The 27877-nt window shown below is 45.8% G+C and overlaps 2 protein-coding genes across 5 annotated transcripts in view; one reads left to right on the plus strand and one right to left on the minus strand.

Annotated features, from left to right (window-relative positions):
• Positions 1 to 1097: 1097 nt before the first annotated feature.
• On the minus strand, positions 1098 to 26182 carry ENO4 (enolase 4). Of its 4 annotated transcripts, none has more exons than XM_013055766.2 (14): positions 25938 to 26181; positions 20344 to 20472; positions 19388 to 19578; positions 18007 to 18152; positions 15881 to 16053; positions 15655 to 15786; positions 14033 to 14086; positions 12739 to 12795; positions 10494 to 10661; positions 8258 to 8340; positions 6736 to 6887; positions 5080 to 5147; positions 4448 to 4565; positions 1098 to 1814 (listed from the first exon to the last, which is right to left on the minus strand). In XM_013055766.2, the coding sequence occupies exons 1-14, from the start codon at positions 26097 to 26099 to the stop codon at positions 1660 to 1662; spliced, it is 1788 nt and encodes a 595-aa protein (XP_012911220.1). In that variant the 5' UTR covers positions 26100 to 26181; the 3' UTR covers positions 1098 to 1659. The 4 variants fall into 4 exon arrangements, with proteins under 4 accessions (XP_012911220.1, XP_004751913.1, XP_044924863.1 ...); XM_004751856.3 differs by having other exon boundaries at positions 6736 to 6931; positions 8215 to 8340; XM_045068928.1 differs by lacking the exon at positions 10494 to 10661 and having other exon boundaries at positions 25938 to 26182.
• Positions 25973 to 27877, plus strand: part of HSPA12A (heat shock protein family A (Hsp70) member 12A) — a 155066-nt gene continuing 153161 nt past the window's right edge. Inside the window, exon 1 of the mRNA XM_004751854.2 lies at positions 25973 to 26100. Within this exon, the coding sequence (XP_004751911.1) occupies positions 26098 to 26100 (3 nt within the window). The 5' untranslated portion in view covers positions 25973 to 26097. The remainder of the gene's footprint in view (positions 26101 to 27877) is intronic.

The raw sequence follows: 27877 nt of genomic DNA on the forward strand, positions 1-27877 counted from the left end.
TACTGATGACATATTACCATATATATATGGAGAGAGATATAAGTAGAAATTGTGTTTCTCACTTTGAGAGATTAGAATGTTCCCTCTCCATTGGTGACCCTAGTCCTTGAGTGAGGAAGAGGTGGACGGGCTGTGCCCTACATTGAAATGAAAGTCCTGACCTGGTCGAGATAATAAATGACCTCTTGGGTTAATTTAATTTTGTTATTAACTTAGTTTATAAATTTTTGTGCTGGTTCCATTCATTTAATTATGATAATTCGTATTATGGTTCCAGGGCAGACTGTCTGATAATCTCCCCTATTCCGTGTGTGTGTGGATATGCGCAAAGGCTATGCAAACACCCAGTCATGCTCTGCCTGTTTTAAATGAATTTTCCAGGAGCGCCTAGGTGGCTCAGTAGGTTAGGCATCCGGCTGTTGATTTTGGTGTCCGGTCATGATATCAGGGTCGTGAGATCAAGCCCAGTGTCTGGCTCCGTGCTGTGTGCGGAGCCTGCTTGAGATCCTCACTCTCCCACTGCTTTTGTCCCTTCCCCCCTCTCAAAAAACAAAAAAACCCAAAAACCATAAATAAAATGAATTTCCTTATAGTTTCTCTTACCTCACTGTGTGTTGCTAAGCACCAGGACAGGCAGTAGCAGCCACAAACAGGCACGGTTCTCCCAGCTTAGATACCAACCAGCCCTCCTGCCCCGGGCTCTGAGAGAACGTGCCACTGAGCCCATTTTAAATCACTGCTTTGAGCATAAGGCCCTGGTGTTACCATGAGGCCATTAAATTTCCCTATGGGGGCTCATCAAGAGGAAAAGTTCTCAGAAATCTCAACTTAGCCAACTCTCCCACAGGTCAGTATATCACAATTTTTATCATTTTGGAGGAAAGCAAATGGTAAGTTTAAACAGACAATCTAAATTATACAAGGCAGTAGGATATTATTATATCTATAAGGTATGTGTTTGAATAAATTTATTTCCAGTACTTTTCTGCCATAGCCCCGATACTGCCTTACAAGGGAGGCCCTTAGCCTGCATGATACGTCCTTTGTCTCCTGTGAGATGCTGTTGCGGAAGTAACTGAGCATTATTACCTTCAGAATCGGTGTTCATTTACGGATGGGTTTATTCATTTAGACTGCTGCTTTTTCTAAAGAGGATCTTAGGACACCCACAAGCGTACAAGTAATATAATAAAGATGAAAATTTAGAAAGAGGAGGGAGTCAGGGAAGAGGGATGAAGGGCAAGGAAGTAAGCCGCAGCTGTTTGGCTGCTAGAAAGACTGAAGTTCGCACATTTCTTCCTGCCTGAGGAAGGCGGCAAGATGTGCCTGTGCCTCCGGGCACGGCTACGTCGCTGCCCCCCATGTGCGCTCAGCAGCAGAGGCGCTGGACTCTTTTACTAGGTCTTGGCCCCCCAAGTGGACAGGAGGGAACTTCCCCATGGACATTCGAGGTCTGGAAGACACAGTTTACAGGCGTAATTTCGGGCGGAAATACTAGGTACCAGTGTTACCAAACAGAAATCACAAGAGCAATCAAAGAGCACGCTGGTTAGGGATGTTTTAGAGCAAAGCCCATGTGAAGACACAGGTGGGCTCTGCGGGTCTCATGCTAGCAGCGTGGCCGAAAAGCGGGTGTCCACAGCCCCATCCAGGAGAAGCTCATGCTTTGGCCGACGCCTCCATCACTTCTGTGGGGAAGATGGGCTCTGGGAGCTCGGCTGGCTCGCCAGCCACGGTAGCCACAGCCTCGGGTGCCTCGGTCCCCTTCTCAGTGTCATCATTCAAGGGAAAAAATATGTGTTCTTCATTGAAACCTATTTAACAACAACAACAATAAAGTTTAGTGTTGAATCCAGTGGTGCCAAGTTTGATGTTCTTGGTACTGTGGGTAAAGGAGACCACCTCCAGAACTGCCCAGAGGTGTCCCCTCACCATGAGAAAAGGTCCCAGGACCATTCAGAACTAGGCCTGACTTTGCTCAGATGTTAACTGTGCAATACACTCGTCTTGCTCAGTCTGCCTGGTGCCCTTCTGGAACATTCGGTATGCAGTGGACTTTGGACAGAGGCTTAGCGGAAGAGGAGCAGAGGAAGCAGAGGAACTAGAAGAGAGGCCAGTCCACTATGTGAGTACAGACCATCGCCAACTAAGCGTTCCCAAGCAGACGACTGCAGACTTCGTTCCAGTCGGGTCCATGTGGACAGTGACAGTGACAGTGCTCAGTTAACAGCTGAGCTTTGACAGGATTTCCTACTCCTTCTCTCAGAGGGGAGATCTGTCTCTCCAGTTCTTGGTCTCCTTCCCATTTATCGACCACTGTCAACAGGGTGTATGACCACAGGCCAATGACAGGGAAATTTTCATCGCAGGCACTCATCAGAGATCCCAGCGATACGGTTCTGGACCCCGCAATAAAGCAAGTCACGTGAATTTTTTGGTTTCCCAATGCGTATAAAATTTCTGTTCACCTGTGCTGTAGTCTGTGAGGTGTGCAAGAAGTAGCATTATGCTATAAATTTGCGTATAAATAATATAATAAATATATATATTATATGTAATATATATTATATAATATAATAATGATAAATAATATAAATATAATAAATAAATTATGCATATAAAATTTCCGTTCACACTGTGCTATAGTCTGTGAGGTGAGCAAGAAGTAGCATTATGCCTAAAAACAAAAACACCCAATGTATCTACCTTAATTAAAAATCTTTTATTGCTAAAAAATGCTCACCATCATCTGAGCTCCCAGCGAATTAATCACTGCAAAGATCATAACAAAGATAGTTTGCTGACCCCACAGAGACGTGGAGTGAGCAAATGCTGTTGGAAAAATGGCATCCAGGGAGTTGCTTGACCCAGGGTTGCCACAAACCTTCATTCTGTACAAATGCAGTATCTGAGAAGTGTAGTAAAGCAGAGTACAATAAAATGAGGCATGCCTGTGATCTGATCATCTAGGCCAGGACGCCCAGGGGTTGGCCCTGGCCCTGGGAGAGGGGCTGGGCCTCAGGTCACTATCCTTTCTGATGCCTGGAAGTAGCTGTTTTCTCTTGTGGGGAAGTCTGGCTAGAAATGTGGTGAGTCCTTTAGGAACTTAAGGCTTTCACAAGTCAGGATGACAAAAAAAAAAAAAAAAAAAAAAAAAAAACCCACAACCTGGTAATATGTAGGACAATATGATTTTACCTATTGGAAAAAACAAGGCCTGTGTAGCACACTGAACAACACTAACTTTGATTGCCCTTACCTAACTCAGAAAGAGTCTCTCAATCACATTTTTATTTTCTATGAAGCTTAGGAAGCATTTTGAGGTTGTAACATATGTTAAACATGACATTCCTAATTATAGTCTCTCTTGGCTTCTTTATTTTTTCAGTGCATATCCTGAGGCATAGGACTAATTCCTTGCTGTCATATGCAAGAACTGATTTGCTCTAGAGGCCAGACCCTGATACATTTATCATATATGAGATCTTACGGATAGCACCCAAGAAAATTTCGTATTTTGTCACTACTACTTAAATAAACACATACTTTTCCCCCAGCATAGTGATTCATTTGTTCTGTCCTAAAATGCAAAATATTTTTAGAATTGCAAAGAAATAACTTGGTCTCTTTAAATATCTCTGTGTGCCATGCACCTGCTTTTGGCCATCACAGGAACATGAAGGGTAAAAATTCATCTTTGGGGTGTTTCTCTCCAATTAGCCCAGTACACAAGATACCTTCTATGCAAGCAAATTTGCAGAGGTTTGACTTCCCAAATGATTGGTTCGTTTCTCTCAAGATCACAGCCTTGGGGTGCCTGGGTGGCTCAGTGGCTTAAAGCCTCTGCCGTCAGCTCAGCTCAGGTCATGGTCTCAGCGTCCTGGGATCAAGCCCTGCATCAGTCTCTCTGCTCAGCAGGGAGCCTGCTTCCTCCTCTCTCTCTGCCTGCCTCTTGGCCTACTTGTGATCTCTCTCTGCCATATAAATAGATAAAATCTTAAAAAAAAAAAAAAAAAGACCACAGCCTTTTCCACGGATGACATTAAACTTAACATGCGGTCTGCTTATCTTAAGTAAAACCAGTTGTTTTCAAGAATCATCAGGAAAACACCTGCCTTTAACTTTTCAGGGCTGTGCAGAGACCTTAGCTATAATGTGGACCATAATAAAAGGTGGGCTTGGAGATTCCAATCAATTAATTCTATTGAAGAGCACCACGCAGCTTATTCATCAAGAGGAAGGGCAAGAGTTTGAAACATCCAGGTAAACAGATAATCCATTAAGAAAACAAAGCACATTGCTGCAACTGCCACCCTAGTTTTGTCAGTGCTTAGTAACTGTCTTTGGATTTCCCTGCCCTCCCGCCGAGGGCCTCCAATTCCCCGTCTCCAATCTTTGTTCTCTTATTCATGGCTAAGTGAAAACAAAGCAAGAAAGCAGCACGTACCCAGTGTTCCACTCTGGAGCAGTTCTTCCTCTATAGTGAAGAGGCGGTTGTACTTAGTTATCCGCTCGCCGCGAGAAAGACCTCCCAACTTGATAAACCGGACACCGAGTCCGATGGCCTTAAGGGGGGACAGGGAGGTGGACAAAATTGATTTTAAGCGAGAAGTCACGTTTTGCTAAAAACAGGGAGAAAGGGCACGGACACTGTGCTGGTTTTGGTTTTTCTCTTCTAACTTTGTATTTGATCCTTATGTAGATAAGGAGGTCCGCATACAAACAGAGACGGGAAAGGTAAACAGCGTGACTACGCATTAGATGCTTTACTAGGCATGGGAGCATGCTGATTTCGTCTAAGAACAGTCTGGTCTTTCTCGCTGCCTTTCAGGCAGTTACACTGCAAGTGCACATCCCAGCCACTCAAGTGTCTCATCATTTTCCCAGGACTTCAATTTTTCTTCTTTTTAAAAGTTCAAAGATTAGCTCTTTGCAAAAGCTAGCTGTCTGGGAGGAAGCAAGTCTTTCATAAAAGGTTACATGACTTTCTCCGCCAAAGACTGCATTTCTCTGAAATACCAATTCATGATAAAAGCAGTGTTTTGGCAGTTCTGCAATTGACCAGCTTTCAGTACTTGCCAGATCAACCAGGCTGTCATCAGACGACTCCCCTTCCGCGCTTCCGAAGACGGCCACGCGCTGCTTACCTGTGAGCAGAGGAATTCTTTTCAGGTTTAGATGGCATAGGAACAGTGAGCATAACGGCATATATATACACACACATACATGTACAGACACATATGTATGCACATGAGCTTGTACATGTGTATATAAACACACACGTGTGTGTGTGTATGTGCACACACACATGTATGAGCCTCTGGAAACAAAATTGAAAAAATTGCCAAGATTTACAACTTTTCTGTGAAGAGTCAATGATTTGACCACCAGAGAATTCTGACCTAAACATTTGTATTTTTTAATTACCCTGGTTTTATCTGTTTATCTCTTTCCAGTAACTCAGATGCTAAATACTACACGAATGCCAAATTTAATTAAAGATATCATAAATTGTAAGATCTTTAGGACCACTAAAGGGGACCCCAACTGTAAGACACATTTCCATTTTGTCCATGTTCCGTGTAGAAAAGTGTGCATCTTTGAGACAAAATAGAGAGGAAGTGCAAGGGTATCATTTTGGGAGCTGACAGGCCTTACTGGATTTCACAATTCATCGTGTAGAATTTTATTCAAAGGGATCTGTCTTTCTGAATGTAAACGTATTTGAAGAACAGTGTGGATGGTACTTAACCCAAATTTGAGGATCTCAGAACCCCTTGAAGTTTGCCAAGTCTACAAAGCCAAGGTTCCTGCTCTGGAGACAGTGTTTGGTGTTTTGGAGGCTGAGCCATGGTAGTGATCCGAAGTGGAAGACAGCATGCCTGCTGAGTGGGTCGGCCCTGGAGGAAAGGCTAGGGCTGCGACCTCCCGTCTACTACCTACAAGACAGCCCTGCCTGGGCCCTAGTCTGGGCCATCTCCAGGACAAGGCACTACAGGCATTCCATGCCATTCTCTGGCACGAGCCCAGGCCCATGGCTGCTAGTCCAGCTCTGAGCCCTGCTTTAGGTCTTAGACAAGCCTTCTGCCTAACTCCTGAGACCCACCCATGTTTCAGGCACTGAACAAGACTCCTGTGAGCTCATGGGACTTCACAGTCTCATGGGCAGATACTGGACATTAAATCACCGTACATGTAATTGTGGCCAATACTACAAAGAGAAAGTATCAGAAGCTATGAGGGAGGTTGAGAGCAACCAGGTAGGGGTGGGGAAAGGAAACCAGGAAAGTCATACATATCTGAAAACGTTTCCCTTAAGGAAAGACGTGAAGGATCAGGAGTAGTGAGCCAATGGTGCAGGGCAAGCATGGTCACAGACCTCACGGTGGTAAAGAGTTTGAAACTTGTGAGGAATTTTTAAAACATCAGCGTGGGCGAGTGGGATCACTGTCCTGTGGTGTGAAGCTGAGAAGGTACTGTCCTCAGTCACGCCTAAAATGGGGGGCGGGGGTGGGGCTCCTGGACTGGGGCTGTTGTGGGACCACCAGGAAGTGGATTAGTACACTAGCTGCAAATTGTCTCCCAGCACCAGAGCTCTGATGGACGGCTGGAAATTTGTTTTTCTGCCAAGATTTACACCATGCTTTTTATTAACTGACAAACTGTACCTTTTTGGCTCCTTGTGTAACCAAGACAAGTTCCTTATGAGTCTTGTAGACCTATACTTCTACTCACTGTCAAGAAGACTGGTTATTTCCACCAAGTCAGAGATCGTAGTTTGGTTGGTATGTCTGATGATCAGCCCACTGGATTTGGGGGTGCTGATGTCCCCACCCTCTAGAAGTTTAGAAATGCTTTTGGATGCAGCTCCTGCAAGGATGTAACACCTGGAACCAAGAGCATTACAGACGCTGTCCCACTGTTCAGAGTCCTGGGTAAATATTTAAGAATCGATCGTTAAAATGTATGAAGCATGATCACAAAACAACAGGAACCCTAGAGCCCCTCATCAGAGTTAAACACCTTTCTGAGACCCACAAAATGGTTTTCTGTTGTTTCTGTGGCTGAGTAGTACCTGAACCATGGCCACACAAATTAACCAGCTTCGTGGAACAGAATCTTCAAGTGATTAAATTTGAGCTTAAAGATCTTTTGGATAAATTGTTTAATACACATTAAATGCTCCACGTTGATTCTGAAGTTCTTCCAGCCCAAGCTGTTCCTACCCACTGTGTTATCCGTAACGCTACTCACAACTGGCTGCCCAGAAGCTGCCACTGTTATTTCTGGTGAACAGAAAACAGAAGGAAATGAGCCTGTGAAGGCTCTAGGCTCTCCCTTCTCAACACCCTTGTTTTTGTTGGTAAGACCATCACATGAAATGAAATACTGTTTTAACTGATGATCTACCAAGTCTCCCAGACCACTGTACCAGTTTCTGACCTATCCCATTAGAACAGACCAAACATGGGCCATCTTAGCACAGTAAACCAGACAAGGCCAGAGCTCTGGAACAAGGTCTGAAGATGCCGCCAGCAGGTTAAGGAGCTGGGTGGCGGCTCCTTGAGCCCTGAGCTGTGGCACAGGCAGTGACAGGAGTGATGGCCAAGGGAGGTGTGGGGACCCTGAGCGTGATGCAGCTCTCTCCTCATGCCCCACATCTAAATCCACGCCTGATCCCCCAGACACTGTCTGTTCAGTTGATCTAATGGTTCTCTCCAATTCATACTATCAAGAATGTAGGTTTTGCAGATCCAGAGCGTTAGGGAGAGTGACAGCCCCCTCTGGCAGAGGAACAACCCTCGCCGGATGTCAGAGCTCGAATAGATAGGAAAACCTCGCTCTTGAAACCTTTTTAAAATACACCTTTGCAGCTTTCCTGCGTGTATGAAGTGGAAGGAGGATGCCACACGGGCTGAGCAGAGGGCCCTGTTCAGGAGCACTTAGCCCGGCCAGGGTACCGGCTCGCTGCAGCAGGAGCTGGCGGCTCGGCGGCCAGCCCTGGCTTGCTCATGCAAACATGGGTACCCCCAAGTGCCTGGGAAAGCTCGCTTGTTCTGCACACAGGCGCCCTCCCAGGCCCCCCGCTTCGGGTCTGTGTTTGCTCAGTGCGCGACTCCGCCCCACCCCAAACTGCACTATTTCCAGCCACCGAGCCAAAAGAATGAGATTTTGCTCTCCGTTGTTATACAGTTCAAGGTGGGTCCCTGGTACCTCCTTCCTGAAAGGATCGATTAAGGCGATAATTGCAGGGAACCTGTTGATCAGATCCACGTAGAGGTCCACCATCTCCGCTGCGTTTTTGTATGTTCCCAGCATCACTTCATACTTTCCTCTACTCTGGCGGGTGGGAAGGACAATCACAAAATAAAGAGGAATGAGGGATTCCTCAAAGGGGAAAGGCGGCATTCCCATTTGCGCTTATTCATTGCCTATAAAAGATTGTAAACGTCCTTTTGGGGCCATCGTCTCATGAGTCATCTGTGTACTTTAAATATCTGTTACATACTAGCCTGGGGAAACCACGTCACCCTTCCTCTTCATGCCCCATGGTGCTCCTCCCGCGGACTTCAGACGGAAGCCTTCTATGCAAAAGACCAGGTACGCAGCAGGAGGGGAAGAGTTTCTTACTTAGTTTCGGCACGTGGTGCCAGCTTCCTGGCTGCTTGGGCCCACGGGCGACGACATGAATTTATAAAACAGGACAGCAGTGCATAGCTTCCCACTCACCAGAACCCAGCATCTTTCCACTCACAGTAAACAAACAGCTGGTCTCCTGTACCGTGAATATCCTAAAACTTGAAAGCAGGGCGAGGCTGTGGAGATACGAACAGCCACTGTGAAATGTCCCATGACCCAGGTGACGGCATCTCCTTTGCAGGTAGCAAGCACGCCCTGCCAGTAACCATATGGTTCTGAAAGAGTTCTAGTTCAACTCCATTCATCTGAAGTCTGGGAAGCCCCAGGTCATCAAGAACAGAAGAAAAGGGGGCTAACGGATCCGGTGTCATGTCTCTGCAAATCCTGGCACTGATTCCCAAGTCTGTGTTCAGGGATGGCCCCTGGGTTATTCGGGTACCAGGAAGGAGGCAGGAGGCGACAGAATGACTGGTTTGCTGACACCTTCCTGCTATGGCTGCCAGTGGGATGGATTGCATTGGAACTAGGCAGGTTCCAAAGAAATCCAGACTTGCAAGGATTTTGTACTTTTCTCAGATTAAAAAGGCAGCCGGAACTTTTAGTTTCTTTACCGCAAAACCTTGAGAAGCCTATCTTGTCAGTAAAGAAATGCTAATGATGTTGAATTAACATTGTAAGAACTATCTGATATCAAGCTAATTCATTTCACTGAATATAAGCAAAAAATACCCATTCTAGCTAGCACTAGCAGTCGGTATATTCATAGTTCTCGGTATACATTGCTGATGAAAACATGCAATTATTTTTTGTAATAGTATGTCTAGGAACCAATCATTATGTGGAGAATAGGAAATTACATTAAACAAGGCTTCCTGCGCTTCGTATCTTTAGAAAACTTAAAAGGACTTAGAAGTCAGCTGAAACTTAAGAGTTCCTGTATGCTGTTCAAGTTTTCCTTTGAAGTTAAAAGAATCACAGATTAAAGTGGAATTCTCTTCAGCCATATCCCCTGAATGGGACATTAATTACCAAGTCACCACAAATGTACGTCAACACGCAGGGCACTGCATACATCACAGACTCCGCATTTGTGTTTTTGAAGAAGGGAACTTGTATGTGGCAGACAGACGACTTTTACCAGTTTCCCTAACATGCCGGCTTCCCAAGTCCAAAGGTTAACTGCTGCTCTGTTACACTGAGGAAGTCAAATGAAAGCTTGTTAAAAATGAACCCGTTTTCCTCTCTTTTTGAAATAATTGTCCCCACAGGGTGCAGTCTCCGGAGAAGTTTCATCGCTAAAGCTCTCTCCTCCTAACCCAGGCTGTGGATAACACCGTGGATGGGCTTAACCAGATAAAAATACAGTCTCCACAAATATCAACAACTTGGAAATATTTTTACATTTAAAAAGGGAGTCACAGCAGAAACTCAGAACCACCTACCTGGCCAGACCGGCTTACCAAGTGATAGCTACAATGGATCCATTTTCTATGCCTGGCAAATTCCGTATCTACCAACCAAGGGAGTGAACCCAACAGAACATACCAGTTTGTTATTTTTCAATAGCTCTCACGGTCTATGGGAGCACCCCATTTTAGCAATTTTTGTTATAGAATTTCTATATGTAGCTATTTTGACATTTCCTGTTAATTTCTAAAATTATATGGTTATGTTATTCTCTGGTCATTAGCTAAGTCAGCTTTCTCGACTCCATTTATATTTGGAAGCTGCACACAATATTAATAAAAGCAATAGGATCTGTTTGGAAAAATATTCAGGTATGTGCTGCTTTTGAGTCCTAATTTAAAAATAATGGGACCCAACAAGTTATGTGTTCCAGAGCAGAAACTTACATAATCCATCAGCTCATGGGCAGCACAGTTGATGGCTAAGTGCAGGTTTGTCCCCAGGTCCAGCCCCAGGTTCGCACAGATGCCTTGAATTAGGACCAGCGGTTGCTCTATGGTGTCGTAATTAATGGTCAAACAGCCAAGATGCGACATCTTGCCCGTGATGGGCTGCTAAAAGACCGAAGGCAAATGATGCTTAGAGATACAGACCGGTAAGATTCTTGGAGCTTCCTGGTTATAAACTAGGCACCACTGACAACCAGACACAGCTCTCTAAACATGTGGTCTTCTGAGTCCGCATCAGTCTTATGTCTGGGCATCACCCATCTCTGCATGACCTTTAGGCATATGATTGCCCAAAGCGTCTGGAGTAATTTTCTTACCCTCATGGTTTCAGGCTTGACCGGGGAACACACTTTTCGGTCTTAGATGTGCCTGTATAATGTCCTGATCAACCCTGCCGTGGTACACGGGCTGACCTGAGCCGCGACCCCAAGGTGGGCGAATCTCCAGGCTGTGCTTACTAGTACCTGTCCGGTCCTTCCCTCTGTCCTCCTCCACCCACTTCCAAACCTGTTCTTTCCTGTGTTCCATGTTCCTTTTGGAGAATGTAAGTGTGAACATGGAACCCTCCTTCAGGAAAGGTCTTACTTGAGAAAAGATAGATTTCTGCTAAAATAAGGCAGCACTACGGATGGATTTCGGTGGAAGGCGGTTTGGGACCGAAAGCAGCCCCGGGAAAGGCAGCCATGTGCTTCTGATGCAAGGTCAGCCCTGCCGTGCCCTCCTTCTAAGTTGCCACTAGGAATTATCACACATTTGAAGCAGAATAACGGTGATTCTGAAGGGGGTGTGTGTGTGTGCGCGTGCGCCAGACTCAAGGGCAAACATGAACCGAGGCAGAAATATCCCATTTCTCTGCTGATCGCACGAGTTCATTATAAGCGCCATCTGACATTCTTAACGGCAGGGACAGGAACCCTTTATTCAGCAATGAAACAGGTGGGGAAATTGCTGTGTATCAATCGAGTTTTGGTTGACTCTTCAACTGTAAGCATCACTTCTTGAGAGCTTATTAAATGCCCGCTACTGTTCCAAACGCTTTACATAACCACATTTACTCCTTACATCAGCCCCTGAAGCACCTACAATTACTGTCCCATTTCACAGAGAGGTAAGTAACTTGGAACAGATTTTAATCCAGGAAGATTAGCTCCAGAGTTCAGGCCTCTTAACTGGTACGGCTGGCTCTCTAGAATCTCCCATTTAACCTGTTTCTAACAGGAAGAAAAGAAGTAGGAAAGCTGACCATGGGAAGGGCTGATGCTGGCCCGCGTTTCTCAGAACACCCAGGACAGCCTGCTGGAGCGCGGCGGAGCGCGCTGACGCTGGGTCACTTGGTCCCCACGCCCCGGCTCTCTCCCCGGGTCTAGGGCGAGAGTGTTGTGCTCATCCCTACAGATTACCGACCAGGCACTTCACTTCCTCGTGTATTTCCTCACACATTTCTCTTCTCTCTCCCAGTGCGGAGGAGGAATTTAACTTTTCACCGTTACTAGTCCCATCACCGCCTGCACCGTCTCCAGGATTCTGACTGGTTATCCCGACTCTATTGTTAAAGTCCAGGCATCTGAGAGGTGTGTCTTCCTGGGCGCCCACAGCCACTGAAGCCGTGGCCGGATCAGGTGGCGATGGCTTCCGGAGGCTCTTGAGGCCACCCCGGCCAGTGTGGACAAGAACTGTTTGTCAGGCTACCGACAAAATCGGAGGTCTGGTAATGGTTCATCTGAAATGGGGCTTGGGTGCCTTTTCGGGACCCGAAGAAAGAGAGGGCTATCATCTTGTGCCTTCTGTTTGTTTCTCTCTTACTTGGTAGGGATAAGATTACAATCGAAAACATTCTATCTGCCGTTCAGCTGGTTAGCCAGATTCACTCTCCCCAACACGTCACCTACCGAGTTTCAACTCTGTTATATTGGATTCATAAATGCTTCCGCACACCTTCAGGGGCGTCCGTTAGAGAGCCAGCCGCTGGCCCGGCAGCCTGTGGCCAGAGGGGTGGGGCCCAGTGACATTCCAGCTCGGGGGCTGTGGGGCTTGGCGCTCCTGGAGGAGTATCGCTGGGTCGTTTCTGTGTGTGTGTAAGCCCTGGGCCTGGAGCACCGTTGACCGGGGCTGGAACATGGGCAGGGGCTCTAGCGATGAACCGTGTCATACTGAAGTCTGGTTAAGAAATACATAAACTTACTTGACTTCTTTTGCTTCCGTTATGCCCTTTTTTGGTCTCTGTTTTTGGAGGTGGCGGCTATGAGATAGGAGAGAGAGAGAAATCACTTGCCATTTTCAGACTCTGTGGCAGCAAGCAGAGCTTCAGGTCCTGGGGCCTGACCAGGCACACTGTGAGTCTCCCAACACACACTCACACACACCCACACACACACACCCCATACCAGCCCCTCCCGATTTTGAAAAACTCCAGACTGTTTCTCAGACTCGGGTATGTGGTCCTTTTCTGATCCTTCTTTTCCACCTCCATTCCTATAAATGCATTTCTATTCATACAAATGAAGCATTATTCACTCCTACAACATCCCCTCCTTGCCCTTAGGGAGCAACACCCCTGTGCGATTTGCCTTGAGTTTGTTTTGAATATTGTTCTAAATAATGTACAAATAAATAAGGTACAAGCACTTCGCTGCAGGGTGGATTTGACTTTTGGAAACAGCCAAAGGTCATTAAATCTGATGAATCTGGTTTGCGTAGTATCATTTGAGATGAAAAGCAAAGATACTTTCCAAGGACATTTGGTCATTTTCAATACCCACAATGTGGGGTGTTGACCGAAGCAAAGATACTTTCCAAGGACATTTGGTCATTTTCAATACCCACAATGTGGGGTGTTGACCGAGCTCTGGAGCAAGGATTCAGCCCTTAAGGGTGCATTTTAATACCCAGCATTTCCTGGCTCTGTAAACTAGGGCATGCTTGTCAAGAATCAATCAGGGCTCACACCAGAGTACATGCAAAGACAGTTCTCCAGCTTCTTTGCACCACGGAGTCAGCTGAACTTTCTATCCCTGGTAAAAACACCACACTCGGGAAGCATGATGGGCGAGGCAGGAGACATATAGCAGAGAAAAAGACAAACACGGGCACAACCAGGGACTCATACCTATGGCTCCCCGTCATCGCCCTGCCTCTGTGGCCTCCCCGTCAAGGGCTGTCTGGCCAAAAGCTCGCATTTGCTCAACACTGGATTCTAAGCAGACCTCCGAGTCTGGGCCTTAACCATTATACTAAACTGGCTCACACATCCTAGGGGCCAAATCCTTTCCTTGCAATTCCTAAGGGATAATTTTACCACAGAGGCAGCTGATGAGATTGTCAAGTGCCTTTAGAAACCAAATCCAGGGCCCAAAACCCAATGAATACATTTACATATCCATAACAACAATATTGAGTTAATTTCATAATAAAGTAAAATTTGTATACTGGGAGGTGTCAGTATCAGCAATTAGATACCATAGATTCTCTTTACCTACCATTTCAATTGTTTTGTTGATATGTTTCTGAATTTCCAGAAGCATCTCCACACCCTGTAAGTATAATAACCATGATCTTCCACAACTGTAGTCTAGAAACTTCAAATACAAAAACTTACGGCACACACTAGCTATTTCTAACTGAGTATTTGTAGAGTCCCCAATAAGATATCCTAGTTAGTGGATTAGATGTGATCTACAAAATCAGAAGATTAAATGCTAATCTTCAGCCGTCAATTTTTATTTGGTTGGATATGAATGAAAGCTCTTCTCAGTTACGCTTTCTTCGCTGTTCAGAACTGACAGGTGCCATTGGCTTACTCTCTTTCATAGTCTCCTGACCAACCCTTTTTGCAAATACACATCCTATAGGTCAGCAAGGGATTCTCCATGACAGTGTTTGAGCTGGTATAAAGCCACTGTCACTTAAAAAATAGGAATGTATATCCTGATGATTGTGGGATCTGCACACGAAGACAAATAAAGGATGGCATATACCAACTACGCCGGTCCTCCAATAACCCAACGGATTTGAACTGCAGGAAGGATCCTGGCGCTGGGATCTGAACGTGATCGGACAGACAGTGAGCCAGCTAGGAAGTCCTAGTGTTCCACAATCGATACATCGTGAGGTAACAGTTATTCTCTTTAAAAAAGAATTCTTTATCATGAAGAAATTATCTTGAGATTGAAAAAATAGTGATTCTCACTAGCTTAGGTAAAAAAATACCACTCCATGTATTACCTGACAGGATGGAACTTCCTGTACTTTTTCCTGAAAACATCCAATACGGTACCTAAATGTAAATTCTTTCTAATGCCCTAACTGGTAGAATATTTCATGGAGATTTAAAGAGGCACTAGGGCTCCTTCAGGCCAGTGAAGAACAATACAGAAACTAGCACACCACTAAGTATAAAGATGCAACTTAGGAGTCCTCCATTCGAGAAGCACGCACTGAACCTCTCTTGCATGCCAGGCAGTCTGGCCGGCCCTGGAGCTCTTCTGGAACAGATCTGACTGCCCGGAAAGAGCCAGCTTCCTCCTGCTGCTGCTGCAGTGCCTCGGCCCATAAATAAGGATGCCCTGACTCCCCCAGGTAACAACCTCCCAGCCCATCATGGCTGCCAAGTTACTCACCCAGGGCTCCTTGGTGAGTCACAGGCACAAGTCAGTGCTGAAGGGAACCAGAGACTGAAGGTGGCTTAAATGGGCCCCTTGTATTTGAGGTCTTGCTTTCTTTCCACTTCTGATTGCCTAAATTTTTTTTTTCATTTTATATTTAATTCTCCCTCCCTTGTTGTCATAGGCCTTGGGGACCTACATGAAAGACTTGTCGATGACAGAGCCTTTTTTTTTTTTTTTTTTTTTTTAGAAAAAGTAGTGTGAGGGGAACCTGGGTGGCTCAGTCAGTTGGGCGTCTGACTCTTGATTTCAGCTTGAGTCATGAACTCAGGGTTCTGGGATCAAGCGCCACACTGGGCTCCGTGCTCAGCCAGGAGTCTGCTTGAGATTCTCTCTCTCCCTCTTCCCCTCCTCCTCCTGCTCATGCTCTCTCCCTAAATAAGTAAATAAAATCTTAACAGAAAAGGGAAAAAGTAGTGTGAGATCATCGAAGGTACTTGTTTAGCTGTTACTCCAGGATGGGGTATACACATCACTTCTTTCATTAAATTCAGCTTCCCGGGCGATGACTTCCCGCAGCTGACCAGAGACACCATTGGCAAAGGTAAGGTGAGCTTTGTGGGCTGTTCCTGGAAGAGGGGAAACCAAGGAGAAACAAGAAATGTGGTTCACAGGTGTTGAGATACTCACAGGTCTTCGTGATGGAAGACAACGGATACTGACCTGACCTGACTGCTTCAGTAGTGCAATATTTAAGTAGAGGGGGTTATTGTCCAGGATGGCCCTGGTTTTGGCCACAGCGAGTGACACAGCCCCTATGGCCATGCTACCATTCAGTACAGGTTCAACAGGTTCTGGAGGCACAATAGGTTTCTCTGTAAAAGTATCGTTCCTCCCTGGAGGGAAAAACAGGGATAAAAGATTCCTTTCAAGGGTGTTTGACTACAATAAAACTCTTATTTTTTAATGCTTTGCTTACAGATGTGAAGAAAGTGGAGGCACTGAGGCTGGGGAGAACATGGTCTCTACCTCAAGCCCTCAAGAAGTTTCTGTGGGACTTCACTTACGACTCCCCAGTGTCCAAATCATCCGTAGCCATGTGGCAGATTTTGCCACTCTGAGAAATGTTCAGACATTCGATATGAACTCCTTTGACGATGGTATAGGGCAGGTACTGTCAATCCCACATTCACTTAGAAGTAAAGTAGGGCTTAGAGAGGCCAAAAGACTTGCCTAATATCCAAAAGGAAGTGAAGGAAGAAGAGCTGGAGTGTCTTTGAATCCCAATCCTTTGTTTTCTACACCCACCAGAGCTCCTGCGTATCCAGCTTCCTGCTGAACACGTCTCTTCGTGGATGTGTATCTCACTAGTAACCTTGCCGGCTAATCCCAAACAGGTGTCCCATTGTAATAGAACTGGCTTCCAGAGCCAGCCGTGCACCCTCCGCCTCACCGGCCTTTCACTCTTATTTGCTCCTAGCCGCCGCCCAGCCTGCCCGAGTGCCACACCATCCTTTGTAAATGGCCGGTGCCTGTCCCCAGCTGCTGGCCTGGGTCAGGTGGGTAAGACAAGCGGAGTAAGGCACGTGACCCCATAACACACAGCAAAGGTTTAGCGAACTACTGTCCCCTCCGACTTCTTCCCTTCTCTGGCGCTCCAAGTTCTGTCAGTCAACAGCAACCGCCGCAGGAACACCCACCGCAGATCTCTACCGGTAATTAGCAGTGGCCCCCCCTGTGCATGGAGATTGGTCATACATGATTCTTTTGCCTTGGGAGACTCTCTTCCCTCTCTGGGCCTCAGCATCTGAGTCCAGGAGATAAGAAACCATGTCTCCATAGTCTCTTCGGTCCCTTCCTGGTTCTGGTGCTTTCTTATCCCAGGGAACCCACATTTATTGGGTGTTTACTTTGTGCTTTGGCATCATGCTAGGCCCTGGTGGGGCTAAACTGAATGAGACATGATTCATGTCTTCAAGGAGCATGTTGGACGGATGTAAAACTCTATTTACAACACGAGCAGCAGCTCCGGAATACTAGAGGGGCTCAAGTTCACCATATGTTGGAAAGCGTGGAACAAAGGGTCATGACAACTTGGACTATTTGCTTTAAAATAGCAAAGGCTCCCAATGAAAACTTAAAAAAAGATTTTATTTATTTTATTATTATAATATTTATTTATATAATTTTTATTTATATATTTATTTATGTAATATTTATTTATTTACTTAATTTATTTGCAAGAGAGAAAGTGAATGAGAGATTGCATGAGCATGAGCTAGGGGTAGGGGCAGAGGGAGAGGCCGTCTCCCTGCCAAAGAGACAGGGTTCAATCCCAGGACCCTGAGATCATGACCTAAGCTGAAGGCAAATGCTTAACCCACTGACCCACCCAGGCGCCCCACAAGAACTTTTATTAATACGTTATTAATAGGATTGAGAAAATGTTGGTTATTCATATCAAAAGATATCACTAATCCTTAAAACATCGAGTGGCTTTTAATGAGCTAATGGATATTTGGGGGCAGTTAAAGGTCCCCCATGCCACTTTCCTTCTCCCTGTCCCCAGCATTGCCACTATGCAGTGTACTTTGCTTGGTAAGTGCTCACTTCTGGGTAAGAAATATTTTTTCTTTTCAAACAAAGGGGCGGGCTTGATGGGGTAAAGCCTTGCCTGCCCCATATGGCAGCATCGAGCAAGGAAGTGGCATTGAGCATGGATGGTACCTGGGGCGGGGAGGCCACCCTAGGTCTGCAGCAAAAAGACTCTAACTGGAAAGGCAACCGGAGCTTCAGCCTTTCTTCCTCACACTCTAGTTATCGAAGGTTCTGCAAGATGAGACACTGACCTTGCTTTTGTCCCCTTTTTTTGGCTGGGGGTGGAGGCGGCGGTGGTGGTGGTGCAGGAGAAGGGATGGACACTCTTGTGTCTTCCAGGCTCTTTTCCAGTTCTCTCCTCTCTTTGTCTTCTTGAGCTTTATTTCCAAAGAATGTCCTTCATGCCAAGAAAATATGGCTTTACAGTGAATATTGCTCATAATTTTGGTCAGTTTGAGTGCTGACCTCCATTCAACCTGTGTCAACAATTAACTCTGCTTTTTTTAGCTACTTAAAGACAAATCAGCTTCACTTTCCAGGGCCCCAAAATAATGATGCTGTTAAAACACCGTGTTCAAGAGCTGAAATTAATTTTGGCCTGGAAATAAAGTCTTAAAAATTTTAGGTGCTTGTTTTTTTTTTTTAATTATTTGAGCCTATTTGTTTATATACTTAAAGTAAAATTTGAATATGCTATTTGATTAAGGGCTACTGGATTTTTCTCTTTGAATAAACGACCACAAAAAGAAAAATGGGTCAAGAGTAGATAGTGAAATGTATAGTACAGTGGACAGGAATTCATTTTCTTTTTTTTCTTTTTTTTTGGTGGGGAAGAAACCGTAAAATGAATAGTTTAAAAACAAAAACAAAAACAAACCAAAAAAATCCTTGAGAAGTCCCAAAAGGTACACACAAAAATGAACTCAAAATGGACGAAAGACCTAAATGTGACACAGGAATCCATGCACATCCTCGAGGAGAACCCAGGCAGCAACCTCTGTGACCTCAGCTGCTCCAGCTTTGTGGATGTTCTGTTTAATTAAACAAGTGGTGGAGCTTTGAGAGAGACAGAATCCAGCTGACCTCTGTTGGGCCAAGAGGCTCGGGGCACTGGACTTGCACGAAAGGAACAGTGATGCTCACCCTTCCTTGGCTGGGCATTGAACTGCACTGACACGGCCCTAGCGACCACTGCCTTGGTTGTCGCGTGTTAAAGTCAACCTGTGGGCAGAGCATGAAGGACTTGTTTGTGGCTGGAGGACTGACCGCAAGCGTCACCCACTGGGACTCGGTGGAAGCGTATGAAGCCTTCAAAGGTGGCTAGGAGGTAGGGGCCAGAAAGAACACCATCTGGATTCTTACCAGTGCTCTTGCTGAGAAACTTTCTACTGAAACTTTGACTGAATACACATGGAAAAGAGGCTGAGAGGCCTGATGTTCCCTCACACAGGAAAAAAACCCAGGTTTTTAGAAAAGAGCATTTCACCGCTTTCGAATAGGCTTCTTACTCAACTTGCTGACCATACGTTCTAGATATGACAGACCTGTTTTACTGGCGGGTGAAATTAAAAAAAAAAAAAAAAAGAGATACTCTTTGTACTGGACACTTCCGTTTGAAAGCGGAAGATCTACCTGAGCACCTGGTCCACCTCAGCCTGGTCGGAGGGCGTCAGGCCCTGAAGCTCCTCGGTGATGGTTTCGTTGACCCACTGCACCGCGATGCGGACCGCCTCGGACCTTGCTTCTTGCTCTGTGTCTGCCAGCTCCGGCAGAACATTCTCGAGGACTTCAAAGTGCGTTGAGATCACCACCGAACATATGCTCTGGAAATAACATCAACGAATTCTACATCTTCCCTCCCTCTTCCAGAAAGGAAGAAATTGAATGTATCCGGCTTTTAATGTGCATGATATTTTATCACCAGTTTCAAAGGGAAAATGAGAATATGTAATTTTCCTTGAGATATTTTTATAACTGTTGAAACTGTATGGAACCCAACTTCAGGGAACATTTAAAATTATTACCTTGTTAAAATACACTTATAAAAATCTTACATTGAACTTCATTTTTATCACTCCCTCTCCAATAAATAGCTAAAAGGATACAGACTTCATCATAATTATTTGCCTCCCAGAGACAGTAGCAAATTTACTTCTAACAAATATGTAGCAATTCAAGTGAATTATTACAATTATGAAAATGAAATTTTCCTTTATGTCGATCAGCCCACATATCTATAAATCTATGTAAATTTATATATAAACATATGAATCTATAAACATACCTATAGATTTACAGAACTCATCACATTAATGATGTCGGATTTTTTTAAAAACTACTTTTGCCCCATTTCTCCATCTTGGATCATGTACAGGCTAGCATGCCATGTCTGTACCCATACTGCACTTAAACCTAATAAAGCCATAATGCTTCCTTGTAGGGTTCATGCTTTATGTGCATGACGACCTACAAGTTGTATGTATTTATTTCACAAACATGGAATTTCAAAACCTTAATTTTCTACAATTTAGACAATAAATGCGAAGGAACCAAGACACAATAAAGAACACATGTGAGCTGCGTCCTACCTTGGGGAAATTTTGAATGGTGCAGAATATTTCCACTTGGAGGGTTGGAAGCCCCAATCCATCCAATACACTCTTCCCCACGACTCTGCATATGGTGGGAGGCTTTGCAAGTTTAGAAAAGCAGTTTGCCTTCAACACACACACACACAAACAAAAATTACAATACCATGACTAATTTATATTTAAAAGATCATTCACATTTACTCTAGTTTCTTTTAGACCTCTCCCCTCAGTGTCCTCCACATGCAGGGGTGGGGGCAGGGGGTGGGGGTGAGGTTTGAACTACCAACTCTGTGGGAACTGCCCTGCCCTCACGTGCTGAGATTTGGATTAACCTGATGCGGGGTCTCTGGGATATGGAATGATCTGTTCTCTTTCGAACTCTCAGCAGAAACTCACGTACATTTATTTCTTTTAATGATTGTAAAACGTGAATTTATTTACAAGCAAAATGAAACATCTGAACAAAGTTTTTAAAAAAGGAAAACAAAAGTCTTTTATTCTTATAAAAGGACTGATTCAAAAATCAGTTTTAAATGACATAATCCCACAATTTTAGAAATCAAATAAACGTCTCCATTTTACAGAATAGTATCTAAGAAAATATAGAACTATAAAGCACCTAAAACATACAGTTATTGTATGTTTTATTTTTACATATAGTTACATATATTATATGTATTTATAATTACATACACATATTTACATATATTATATGTATTTACATATATTTACATACAATAACATACAGTTATTGTAGGTTTTATTTTTAAAGACTATATCATGGTATTGGCCACTGTTTTAAGGGCATCACCCACATTATTTATGTCATAGAACAACCCCATAGAGATCAGTATTTTTAAAATCTCCACCGTACAAATGAGGAAAGCGAGTATAGAGAGATGAAATACTTTGCCTAAGATTGCACAATAGCTGGCTGAGCTGAGGTTCGCCTCTAGGCAGTCTGAGTCCAGAATCCATGTCAACTGCTCTCGATCAATGGGCGAAAGGGAGAAGGACATGAAGTCTACCTCCAAATTCAAAGCATTTTAGGAAGAAAAATAAACATGAGGAATGTGGTTATGCTCCCTGTTTTTACAAATCAGGAGTATGAGGCCCACACTAACTCGGGCTGTTCCTGAAGCAGATAATCTTCCATCTGCCATGTTGCCTTCCAATTTGTTCTGGAGACGGTGCCTCAGAGTGAAATTTGTAGTACAAATGAATTTAAGGGAGGAGAAACAAACAAATAGCTCAAGATTGGAGTCTTAGCCATATTAATTTACTTTGAAACAAATACCTCTGATTTAATTAGATGATTCGAGCTACCCAATGGGGGAGATTAGTTGTTTGAAAATTAGGATTTAGCTTCTCCAAAAAGATGCCTATTTGGAAGCAAAGTGTCCATCAAACATGACACACCTGAGAATGTTTTCCCATACATTTCTTAGAGATCCCATGTCACTTTTTAGCAGGTCCTAATCCATCCTGCTGCACAAGATCTGGAAGTCAGATCGTCTCTAGAATGCTGTGAGGCAAACTCTGGAACCTCCTGGGGGCCAGTTTTTATTCCTCCCCATGAGGCATCTGTTATTTTAACGGTGAAGGCTTCTGCAGAGGCTCTACTCACTCACCAGCGGTTCACACACAGAATGTGTTCAAAGCAGGTTGTCGGAACCTTGGTGAAAGCCATTTCATTGATGTGGAAGGCAGAAGCCATTTGGAAGTGCTCTAAGAGAGAGGGAGAAGAGCACGAAGCTGAAGCAGAAAGCCCACTCAAAAAGCCCGAGTAAAAAGATTCAAGATGGCGTCTCTACACGGAGGAGGAGCAGGAGCAGGGGAGAGAAGGAGGAAGGGAAGGTGAGGGGACACCCTCCTGGTCCTCATCAACAGACTGTACTGGGCTCTTTCTCTGCATTCACTGCCGAACAGGCCTCTGATCTTTGCATTCAAAATTCAGTGACCTCAGCCGACATAACAGGTCATCCCAACCCACAGGTAGCAAAAAAAAAGCAAAAGTCAATTTTCAAGCCACCATATACGTATATATAGATGTACCTATGTGTATATATATATGTGTGTGTGTGTGTGTGTGTATAATACATAATTTATATATATGTATATATAATTTATTTTAGAGAGAGTGTGGGGGGGCAGGAGGAGGGCCAGAGGGAGAGGGGAAGCAGACTCCCCGCTGAGTGCAGAACCCCCAGACTGGACTGTATCCCAGCACTTTGAAATTACGACCCTAGCTGAAATCAAGAGTCGGAGTCTCAACCACTGAGCCACCCAGGCACCCCAAGGCATCATGTATTTTAAGGATGATGGTTCATATGTTACAGAGTAAGTGTCTCAATGAATTTAGAACCAGGAGAGGAAAAAATATCATCTAGCTTGTGTGTTGTGTTTTATAGTGAATTTGAAATAACTAGTAACAAGTCTCCACAATGTACACTATTATGTTAGGAAGAGAGAGGAACTAACATTTTTTAAGTATTTAGTATATGCCTTGAAGGAGTGTCTTGTTTATCACTGTATCACTCACAACAGTGCCTGGCATATTTAGGATTCCATAAATTAAATCTTGTATAAACTAATGTGTCAGACACATCCCTGGGAACTTTGTATACATTATGTCGTAAAATTCTCAAAACAACCCTGTCAGGTAAATCATATCATTTCCGTTCCACAGAGGAGCAAACAGTTCCAGAAAAATTGTATAAGGTAAAGTAACCAATGTCTGAATTACTCACTGCTTAGTTACAGACGACTCCAGAACTTAGTGGCTGAAGCCATTTTTTCACTCATGATTCTACAATCTGGCCTGGGCTCAACGCGGTAATTCTTTTGGCTGATCTTCCCTGGGGTCTCCCATTCAGGCTCCATGACCTGGACACTTGACTGGGTCCAGAGTATCCAGGATGACTTAACTCATGTGTCTTGGCGTCTCAGCCAGGATGGTTAGAACATCCTAGAGGCTGGCTGGGCATGTCTTTCTCACAGGATTTCCTGTAGCTGTTGCATCTGCCAGAGCCTCTCTACCTTGATCTCTCTCTCCAGTTGGGTAATTGACTTCCAGGCAACATGATGACTGGTTACCAGGAGGGAGTACTCCAATACTACAAACCTCAATATGGCAGCACTTTACCATGCTTTTGTCTGCACTGTGCTTGGCGTGGGGCTTGTGATCAAAGCAAGTCATATGGCCAGGTCCCAAGGTGTAGGAGAGATTTACATAAGAGCAGTCACAATGGTGGTATGGTTCATTGGGGAGCATCAATATCATAGTCCACTACAGCTACTAAGTGGAAAGGCTAAGAATCAAATCAGATCTGCTTGACTTCGGGTCTCAAACTCTTTATCAAACTATAAGGGACTAGATTGTATTACTATTGCCCCCAAGGATCTTCCTCATTATCTCAGTTCCTCAAATATGTACAGAAGCAGTGAAGAAATGGCATTTGAGCTTAACACTGGAGAATATGTAGTATTTCACTGGGCACACAAAGAGGAGGAGTCAAGGGCAGATACTTTGGGTAGAGGGAGTATGATAAGGCAAGGGGAGGAAGTGAGGAACTTCAGGCTTTAGGGAATAGTAAGGAGCTACAGGAGGTTTCTGAGCAAAAGAATGATGATCAGATTTAAGGTTAGGAAGGCTGCTCTGGTAACCTGATTTAATTGGACTTGATAGAGGGAGAAACTAAATGAAAATACAGATGGCTAAAACTCAGGCAGTGACATTGTCTTTTTGCCAGTCATTCCTGAACATCCTTCAAAGTCCAAGCCAAAACCTTCTCAGATGCTACAGCCTACAGGTTCTTCCCTATCCCTGAATTCCTTTGACATATAGTGTTCTGTCCCTCAGTCTAGCACAATCATGTATCACCTTATCTATTACTCCAGTTCTTTTACATAACAGTGCTTTTGGTCCCTAACCAAGGTATAAACTCCCAGAGAAGTGTACAAACCAAAGTCCTGGCTGCCTAGCAGACTGGGAAGAACATTACATCAAGGAACCCGAGTCCAAGTGTCTAGTCTTAACTTTTGCACTAGGTAGCTGGGAGGCAAGGTCTTGGTGTCTTTGTGAAATGAAAAGGTTAGGCTAGTTAACTTTCAAGAATTCCTCAAGTAAGAGAGAGTGCAAAGAGAATGGAATGTAGAATCGCATTCATTCATTTGTGCCACAAATAAGTGCCTGAGTGTCCACTATGTACCATGCAATCCCTTGGTACTGGGAACACAGACCTGGTTCGATTTGTCACTGTTATTCACTGTGTCCCTTGGGAAAATCACCTAAATTCACCGGGCCAAGTTTCCGTATTTGTAAAACTGAAATTTTTTACCTCCCAGTGGTCCTAAAGATTTAAGTGAAGTAACATAAATCACAGAGCACTGGGAGCTCAGCATGTCCCTCCCCACCCCACCCCAACATACAACTTTTTTTTTTTTTTTTTTTTTATTTGACAGAGAGAGAGATCACAAGTAGGCAGAGAGGCAGGCAGAGAGAGAGAGAGAAGCAGGCTCCCCGCCGAGCAAAGAGCCCAATGTGGGGCTCGATCCCAGGACACTGAGATCATGACCTGAGCTGAAGGCAGCAGCTTAATCCACTGAGCCACCCAGGCGCCCCATCAACATACAACTTTTACTTCTAGGACATGACCAAGAGAAATAAACATTCATGGACCGCCCCTCCCCCCAATATCAACTGCCACAACCAGGTGTGGTTTTGAACCTTGTAAACACACTGTGCGTCTTTTCTGCATGTACATACTCGGCTGTCCCAACCACACTGCCTTCCAGGAGGAAGGCGTTGTTGGCTAGTTCTTAACGGATCTGGAGATGAGAACACGCTTGTTTGTTTCGACTGCTCATTGCTTAAGGCTAAGGTATGTGCCTGACCCGGTGCTGAGCACAGGCGCTAGGTAGGTGGTCGGAAAAGGCCCCTGCTCTCCACGAAGCTCGCAAGCCTAGGAAGGGTCTCATTACGTTTAGGAAATGATTTAGGAACACGCGAGGGCAGTTAGTTCAGGCGAAACGGGCAAGACTGATGTGAATTTGGAGTTTGGGGGGCAGCTGGTCGGGTGGGGGTGGGCATCCAGGGTGAGAAAGGTGCGCACTGCAAGGCGAGCATAGGTTGGAAGGAGACTTGGGAGCAGTGAGAACGGGCTGGGCATGAGGCCCTAGGGCAGGCTGAGGCCAAGCTGAGGCGCTCATCCGTATTCAAACAGAGGTCGCTGGAGATTGGCAAGCTGAGCTACGCGGTATTAAGGTCTGTGTTTAAAAAGCACTGCACCCGGGCGGACCCGCTCAGAGGCAGCGAGGAAGCTGTCGCTTCGGCCCCATAAGCGCCTTAGACCCCGCTTTCCTCTAACCACTGCCTGTCCACCACTTTCTCTCTCTCTCTCTCGATTTCTCCCGCCCACGTTTCCGTACCGCTTCTCCCCCAGGCGTCGCCTCCCGGCAAGACCGCGGACCCCGAGCCCGCGGCGGCGGCGCGCGTGCGCGACTCAACGGCGCAGGCGCGTGGCGTTGCCGCAGCGTGGGGCGGGGGGAGAGGGGCTGGAGGGAAGAGGGTGTTTGTCCCAGGTCCCTACCAGGTGCCCGTAGACGTCGGCAGGCTGGAGGTAGAAGGTGGAGTTGAGCAGCTCTTCCAGCCTGCGCGGGACGTCGTTCTCCCGGTAGTACTCCATCGCCTGCTGCTTCAGCCTCTGCAGCTCCCTAGTGGTCCCAAAGCTACGGCCGCCGCCTTCTCCCATGGTAGGAGATTTAAGGCTACAGCAGGGGTTAGCTTGGGGGCCTGCGAGCGTCCTGCCCGTCGCTAGGCAACGCAACGAGATTCCCGAGCCCCCTCCCCAAGATCTCGCGAGGCTTCCAGCCCTGGTTCTGGCCGCGGCGGGAGCTGCGCATGGCTTCTCTAACCTCCACAGCCCCCTCCGTGAGGGTTTGGGCCCGGGGCTTGGGCTCCTTTACTCCCGACGTTTTTCCTCCGCCGGCGTCATTTTCCACCACTTTCCCCGACAGTTTTGCTGATGGGGATAGAATTCATGCTCTCAGGAAATGCCTTCTGCGGAAGCGTGGGAGCGGTAGCCCCGGCCTCCAGCGGGGGGACCGGAGCCCCTGGTGGCGCGTCGTGGTCCCCACGGCCCTGGGCCATCCAGACTCCCCTTCCCCGCAACGCCCTCGTTGGTCGAGGTCGGTGAGCGCCTCCGGGTGGCGAGGGTGTCCCGTGCCCGCCCACTCTTGGGGGGACCAACATACCCTTACTGGTCCGTGGAGGTACCAGGAATTCATGCATTCGCCTGTATTTAGCCGCCTGCCCTGAGCCTAGCAGTGTGCTGGCTGGGCACGCTGTGGTGTGCAGGAGAGAACCGGCTACCCAACCCCCATCCCCACTCCGGGAGATCAGTGGGAGGGAAAACCAGCGTGGCCCGGAAAAATAAGGGATGAACCCCGAATGGTTATGGCTTGGACAGGCCTAGGGGTGGGCAATGATACAGGCAAGACCTGAGAAGGAAAAGCGGGAATGCGAGACTTCATTGGGTCACATCCCTTCTCTTGCACCTTCAGAGGCTGCCTCAGTCCTGCCCTTTTAAATCCAGCTGCCTACTTGGCTTCATTACACCTGCTACGTGTCCTACGCAATCAGAGAGCTTCTTGTGCCCTCTGCTCTAGATACTTCTGCAGAAACGGGCCGAGATGGACAGGGTGTTCTTGTTCTACTTTTGCCTGTGTGTGTTCCTGACTTGAGCACATCACTTAAAACATCTGTGCTGTATTTTGCTCATCTGGAAAGCAATCTAATCTACTTTGCCTGCTAAACAAGTCACTTAGGATAAAATGAGAAAATGAGTGAGAAGACACTTTAAAACAGGATAGGTATTTTCAGTAGATGCATGTAGATGTATAACAATATGTGATTCAGTAAATGCTGTTTTAGGAACCCAGACATGTACCTCTTTCTGAACTCCTTCAGGGTTGTCTCTGAATCTCTAATGGAACATCTCACTTTCTGGGGTGTGACAGATCATCATGGGCCTGCCTGATCCCCCTTGCTAGCTGGAAATCCCTCCATGGTAGGAGCCCGGTCTGAGTCACCTTCACATACCCCTCTGGGCTGGGCCCGTAGGGACGGACCATGTGCCCTGCTGAATAGGTGTCAAACGGACCTTTATACAAAATAAGTCCGTGCTGTGGCTGCTGTTGTGTCCATTTCATGTGTGCGCCTTTCCTCCTGTCCCCGTGGATAGAAGGGACCCCGTTCTCTGGGACGCCCGTCCTTCAGTGCTGAGCTGTGTCTCACATCTGCAGAGAAGCCGTGCTCCACGCCAGCTCTCCTCACTCAGCTTTTTCTGTCTTCAGAACTCCTTCCCCACTTAGAGCCACAAAGCTCAGCCCTCGGGGATGTTTTGACTCATTTGACACGTCAGTGGAAGGTTGGGAGTATTCTGGGATTGGACCACCATGTTTTGGAGTTGCCCATCTATAACCCACTGGCCTCTAGGTTCCATGAGAACAGTGACTTGGTCAGTCTTGT

Source organism: Mustela putorius, unplaced genomic scaffold, assembly GCF_011764305.1.
Source record: "Mustela putorius furo isolate JIRA1106 unplaced genomic scaffold, ASM1176430v1.1 tig00003909_pilon_pilon_pilon, whole genome shotgun sequence".
Lineage (NCBI taxonomy): Eukaryota > Metazoa > Chordata > Mammalia > Carnivora > Mustelidae > Mustela > Mustela putorius.

Excerpts from the sequence above, each read along its gene's own strand:
- ENO4 (XM_004751856.3), bottom strand. The coding sequence starts at position 26,099 with ATGGGAGAAGGCGGCGGCCGTAGCTTTGGGACCACTAGGGAGCTGCAG. Across the intron at positions 12,796-14,032 it reads TCAACAAAACAATTGAAATG|CCGCCACCTCCAAAAACAGA; the intron begins GTAGGTAAAGAG and ends CCTATCTCATAG. Across the intron at positions 6,932-8,214 it reads TCGATCCTTTCAGGAAGGAG|GACTCTGAACAGTGGGACAG; the intron begins GTACCAGGGACC and ends ATATTTACCCAG.